The sequence below is a fragment of the Chiloscyllium punctatum genome, chromosome 13 (assembly GCF_047496795.1).
Source record: "Chiloscyllium punctatum isolate Juve2018m chromosome 13, sChiPun1.3, whole genome shotgun sequence".
Taxonomy (NCBI): Eukaryota; Metazoa; Chordata; class Chondrichthyes; order Orectolobiformes; family Hemiscylliidae; genus Chiloscyllium; species Chiloscyllium punctatum.
Genome location: NC_092751.1, coordinates 100,037,510 through 100,044,199, shown reverse-complemented (window position 1 = coordinate 100,044,199; position 6,690 = coordinate 100,037,510). Strand labels below are relative to the sequence as shown.

At 36.6% G+C, this 6,690-nt stretch overlaps 1 protein-coding gene across 2 annotated transcripts in view; it reads right to left on the bottom strand.

The window, feature by feature from the left end:
• Positions 1–1,911: 1,911 nt before the first annotated feature.
• polr3a (polymerase (RNA) III (DNA directed) polypeptide A) overlaps positions 1,912–6,690 on the bottom strand; it is a 52,135-nt gene continuing 47,356 nt past the window's right edge. The window contains exons 27-31 of one of the 2 annotated variants that reach the window (XM_072583431.1): positions 6,507–6,671; positions 5,653–5,817; positions 3,579–3,710; positions 2,945–3,077; positions 1,912–2,832 (exon numbers count right to left, since the gene is read on the bottom strand). In XM_072583431.1, coding sequence (XP_072439532.1) covers positions 2,684–2,832; positions 2,945–3,077; positions 3,579–3,710; positions 5,653–5,817; positions 6,507–6,671 — 744 coding nt within the window. In that variant the 3' untranslated portion in view covers positions 1,912–2,683. Of the gene's footprint in view, positions 2,833–2,944; positions 3,078–3,578; positions 3,711–5,652; positions 5,818–6,506; positions 6,672–6,690 lie in introns of those variants that run through there. The other variant, XR_011962316.1, reaches the window with a different exon arrangement.

Sequence of the window (6,690 nt, the reverse complement as noted above, 5' to 3'; positions counted from 1 at the left end):
TTTTTGATTGCTGCAAAACTGACACAATCTCTGAATTCAGTCTCCATGGAGGAAGTCTACGAATAATGGGAAGGTGTCACCAATAAAGATCCCTAACAATATGTCTGAAAATCACTGTTTATAAAGTTTCCCAAATGTATCCACTCCCTAATCAGAAGATAGTGTGCGAATTAGTGAAGGCTCAAATCTTGCTTCTATCGGCAAAATATCACTTTATGAAGCAGAATGATCATTTCCCAGCAAAAAGTTTATTACTCTTTTGCTCCCTGTGACTAGTCTGTTCAGACAAATAGAGGGAACAAATTTTGCATTTCACAGAGCCTATTAACAGGAATGTATTAGCAGGTGTCAGGTTTTGTTCTCTTGCTAGTGTTTCTATAATTAACAAAAATCATCATTTAAAATCACACTTCATTCCTGGTTAAGCCATTTGAGGGACAAATGGAGAGCTCCTCAAAAGTCAAAAGCATAACTCAAATGTCTAACATAGTGTGAAATAGTGATCCAAATTTTATCCAGCATGTTTAACAGGACAAGTGCAAGCTATTCAGAAATCTTGGCAAATAATCCAGCAAACCACTGTTCCACTCTATGTCAGCCAAATTAAGCTCAGTTTAAAGTCTGGGAATCTTAAAGTTAGCGTGTTTTTTTTCTTGGGAATTTTGAAAATTTTACATATTTTATAATGCTAATGGGCATATTGTTAAAAGGACATGAGGGGCAGTGTTTTATACAGAGTGTGGTCTGTGTGTGGAATAAACTGCCAGAGAAAGTGGTAGATGAAGGTATCGTTACTATGTTTAAAAGATATTTGAATAAGTTTATAAATAGGAAAGGATTGGAGAGATATGGGCCAAGTGTAGACAGGTGGGACGAGTTTAATTTGGGAACATAGCATGGATTTGTTGAACGAAAGGGTCTGTTTCATGCTGTACGACTCTATGAAAAGGTTGATTCTGTAAATATTCAAGATTTGGAGATGCCGGTGTTGGACTGGGGTGGACAAAGTTAAAAATCATAATACCAGGTTATTGTCCAACAGGTTTACTTGGAAGCACTAGCTTTCGGAGCGCTGTTCCTTCATCAGGTGGTTGAGCAGCGCTCCAAAAGCTAGTGCTTGCGATTAACTTTGTAAAAATTAAACTCATTCACTGGTTTGGAGAATCTAATTAGTCAGGCTGCTCCAGTGGCCCCACACCATCACTGACTCTTAACTGTCATCTGACGTGACTTCGCAAACTGTTCACCACAGAAACTTCAGGAATTTACACAAAAAGCCCAATGCCACCAGTCATCAGCATTCCAAATTTGCCAGCAGAACCTAGATCAAATGACCACCTAATCTTCAATAGAATCAAATACTTTCTGTAAAATGTGGGTACATTAATTACACAAAATTAAGATTTGATTCCATAATTTAATTCAATCAATTCTGTCTTCTTGCAAGAAATTTCAGTGTAGGGAGGGAAGCAAAATATTAAACTGGCAAAATTATGACTTCACACTGGATTCTGCATCTTGAAATTTAAAGATATGTGCTACAGTAGTAAAATGTATTTTTTTTTCCAGCTTGTTTTCCCCATCACTACAAATAGGTTTATGTCAATAAAATTAGCACTACTCTCTCACTGGGAAAGACACATGCATATGATAATAGATTTGGCTTTAATATCCTCCACTCTCTGAAAATCTGCAAATAATGAAACATTTACTGAAATGGATACTTTAATACAAATTTTATCTATTGCAAGTTTCAAGTTTGGCAACTAAGGGGAAAGAGAGAAAGGAACTGAAAGTAAATGACTTCTGGTGAGACTTTCTTGTAGACAACTTGTGCCTTAAACAAGGCCCTACCTCCTCCTAAACAGTATAGATAACATACTTATTAATGTCCACACTAATAGAACCTAATAATCTGGACAATCAAATGTTTATTTTGTTTCTGCAGTGGTAAATCCATTATGTTGCAACTCCAAAAGGATACTTTTAAATTACAGCAATTCAAAATATCCATTAGTCCTTTTTCTTTAAGACAGATTGCCTTTGTTCACATGAACAGCAAAACCTAATTACATGACCAGCACTTCCCCAGTAACCTTTTAAACTCTGGCCAAACTCAATCAAAGCAAAGGGTAAGTTGCATGCACTGTCGTTCCAGTCCAGTAACAATACGGGATGGCTGGAACATCTTCAACATATAATTACTTCAGTACTTTAAACTTGATGGATTACTTCCACACAAGTTATCATCATAATCTGTCCAGATTCCAACACTAGAAAATTAAAATTGAACATTGTTACACTTATTTACTAATTCATTTTTGAAATTTCAGTCCAATCAAGAGATACTTTCAATCCTTGACAACCTGAAGATTTAAACTTATAAATACCATTACTAAACCCTCACTCCTATGGGAAAGCCACAGTCGTGATTTAAAATAAATTTCTTTGACATGAAAACAAATACTTTTTAGCAGCTATTCATAAAATATAACTTTTCACCAGGCTGCATCATATACTGAAGCATTTCAGTGTTGCATGATGGTCATTTTTTGGAAATACCCAAGTGTTTGGTCTGTACTCTCAACAGAGCAACAGCTGCAGGAAATTCCCTCCGGTATAGACTCAAACAAAACTGAAGAGGATTCCATCAGCCAGTCGTAATAAGACCATGCAAATCCTGCTACGTAACAATTGGGATATGGAATTCATTATTGTCAAATATCAGTGGCCTCTTCGGTGGGTCAGGGTCCTTGTCAGCTTTGTGAAGAAGTTTGAAAAGTCCTGTCCCTATGTTCATTGGGATTCCCATAATAATACACTCTGACACACCTTTAGAGACAAAAGGAAGACGCCAGTCAGTAGGTGGTTGTCAGGGACACAGAGAAAGACTAAATCATAGTCACAATGCAAATCAAACTCCAAAACCACGGGCCTAACTTACCACAGACTGAGTCCTTCTGTCCAAAGTATGCAGCATCAAAGAGATGATCTGCAGTTTTCTCAAATGAGGCCAACATGAGGACACTTTCTTTCATTTTTGCCAAGCCAAACCGGGTTATTCCCAATACTTCGCCCTGCAGAGTTAGGGATAGCACAGGAAACATGTATTTAATCTAATGTTAAATAGATTGCAACTTAATTTTGGTTTGATGTACAGAAACAAATACTAAACATCACAGGGACAAAATACCTCTACAAATGGTTTTTAAAATGAGTTATCATTTTTATTTCGGGGTGAAGAGGCATTAAATAAAAATCAATGAGACAAAGTGGAATTACTTTAAAATGAATTTTAGAAGACAAGGAAAGGGTTATTTCTCTTCTGAAGATTGATTTGACATCATGCACTACTTTTAAGAAAACCAGCACATCCCAAAAATGGGATGCTTGAATGTGCATCTCAAGACATCGGTTTGTGGCAGACAGAAGATGAACTCTAACCCATTGATGTCTTCCTAACCATAGGCAGCACACTTATTTCCCTTTGTTGCTAACACTGCACGTGATCTGCTGTTGAGTTTGGAAACAAAGTGCTCTTCAGTGATTACTTCTTGTTGAGTGTTTCAGACTCTAACCTTGTATGTCATCAGGTCTGACAAAAGCATAACATGTCTTCTGTCAATGCTCATCCCGTGATTTTTCATTGTATATTGGATCTCATGGATGATAGTGGATCGAGCACCTTCAATACCCAATGTCTTCTCTACCTATGGACAATTTCAAAACAGAAGCTTTAAAATAGGCAAGCTTTATATTTTTCAAAACATTTCAAGCAATCGGATAGCTAGAACAACCAGGTAGGGTCAACGTATGGTCCACTACCAAACAGCAATTAAAGGTCTCATAGCAGACAATGGAAAGTAATGACTGACCTGTCCCCACAAGTACTGTAGCCCACCAAGAATGTAGCCTAGTATTAAACAGAGTCAGACCTGACCACAGCAGTACTGTGTTCCAGTGTCAGACAATGACAGACCTGTCCCCACTAGTACCGTACACCAATGTTATACAGCCACAGACCTCTCCCTATTAGTAACAATTGTTATGAAATCTATGGCTTTTTTGGCTTTGAAGAATGTTTATAGCTGTGGAAGATACTAACAATTTTATTCAAGATGCAGTGGAATAACAAACCTACATACACACCCACACATGAATATCTTATACAAAACACAGCCATGGGCTTTTGAGAGGATATGTACGTTGCTCTTGTAATCTGCAAAACAAGTTGACCATTACAAATTGGACCATAAGTGAGGAAAATAACAGCCTTAAACCCCCCATGAATTCTAAGCAAGGCTTTCATCTCTATTACTCTACCATGTGAACCATTCGAAGTATATATCTCTTTACATGATTTTTTTTTTTAACTTTGTTGCAAAATTTGCTGTTACTGCTTCAAACCATATATTCTTGTTTTCATACCCACGTCTTCCACTTCAGGGGTAGGGACCCCATGCAACCTTTGAAACCAAGACCTTTGTATCCTAACACACCCTTAAATATTACTCTCGATGAACTTACTTTCACCAAGTAAGGACCTTTCTAAATTGCTTCAAGGATAAATCCTGTTCTGGTTATACCAATACGTCTTCACAACTCATACCTATGGTGCTAGGGATCATCCTTCTGTGTTGGGTATATGATTTAAGATCAAAAAGTGTTCAAGGTTTAATTTGCCAAAGTAGCTTGAGTTTCTTCTTACTTTTTAAAAATATTTTTTTCAAATATATTTACGTTTATTTTGAACTGACCTAACATAACGAAAACATTCTTAGCTGCTACTTGATAATAATTTGATATGTTAAATGCTAATTTTAGAATAATTTCCTCAGTCCTTTTTGTTGCATTATTCACTATTTCTGTATTGCTCATAAGCGCTTTGTGACATTTACATTTCAAACAATTGAATGTCATTCAGCACTGATCTGCCTCACAAATTTCTCCAAAGTGTCCTCTGGCCTGATTAGTCAATCAAATTATAATATTAATATTATCAAGGGCACACTAACATTAGTGACAATATGAACTAAGGTTGTGAAACCCTGCTTGAACAACTTGGAAAAGTTAATTTCAAAAACAGATTTTATAAAAGTTCTAAAGATAGCTCAACACAGTTGCACATGGTAAACTGTAATAATGAAGTATTCTTCTGAATCCGCTGAAGGCACTATAGCCCTTTATCATATATCATCAGACATCACACATACTGAAAGTGAATAAATTACTCCATTATAATATGATTATGACAGCATACTGGGTGTGCAGGATTCACTATTTGCGCACATATTCATTTCCAGATATCGGCATATATCATTAATTTCGTGCATCTTACTAAGCCTCATGGGAACACAAGGAGTAACCTTTTCTAGATAACCAAACAAACTGGAGTCCCAGTGTGGTGACATGGAATGACAAGAGTCAATTATACATTTATGGTATCCAATACAATGGAGGTGTATTATGTCATGTCATCAGGAAGACACTAATTGAACAACTCTGTCCATGACAGAAAACAGATCTCTTAAACATTTTGGTCACACATTTGCAGTTTGATTTGCAGAGGCTATAACTACCATTTCTATGTGCATATATGCAAGATTAAAAGACAAATTAATGTATTTAAGGAAAATGAGAGAAGTAGATTACCTCGTAAGTGTTGTTTGATGTTGTATGTGTTCCTTTGACGCCATGAGTTGCCATGACTGCACGCAAATTGTCACCTTCCACCAGTAGTTTGTACTTCTCCTTTCCACCTTGCTCATCAATATGAATAACTGCTCTGGAGACTTCTGGAATACCTTGGACAACAATCTGAAGCATTTTAATTTTGTTAGCTGGACTCTATAAATTAGAAATGTACAAATACTGAAAATACTTTTGGTTTAACAATCCCAACATGTTTAAACACCACCAAATGTGGTCAAATGATAGCAATGTCTTTCCCACACTTTGAACCAAATATTTTGACAGTTTAGAAAGATACTGGTCAGCCCATTACATTTGTATCAGCTCCCAATAACACTGTCTCACCGATTATTAAGGAACATTACATCTCCCTATGCTGACTTTGCTGGGTTCAGCTGGAATTGGTGCAACATCACTGAGCTTATTTTCTTCCATCATCTTCTACTTAATGATTTTAGTTCATGTTAGAGGGAGATACACTTCATGCCTACTTACAAGTTCATACTCTCCCCCCATAATTTGTTTGATTTTATAAGGACGATAAAGGAGGTACATCCAAAAAGTTAACTATTCCCTTTGCAGAAACCTGCTGTCCATTCCTAACTCTACTTCATCTTATTCATATCACTAACTAATGCAAATAACAGCAAAGTACTTCAGATGTGGGAGATTTAAAATGTGAGTTTGGAAGAGTATACCAGAATCAAAGTTAATTTTGTTTCTCTCTCAACATACACTTTCAGACCTGTTGACTTTCTCCAGTAATTTTTATTTTTATTTCACTAGCTGATGCTCTGTCTTTCAATTCACCTTACCTTTGGCAGTTCTTCTTTTAGATACTGAAGAACGTAGTACATCGAACTTTTGCTATTCTCTCGAGGTGTGACACACACGACAGCTTCGCCATGAACTGCAACATCACCTGGTTTGACTCGCAGTTTTGATGTGCAAATAGAGTATTTCACAGTTTCTGCGTTCACCTTGAAGTTAGGATATCGG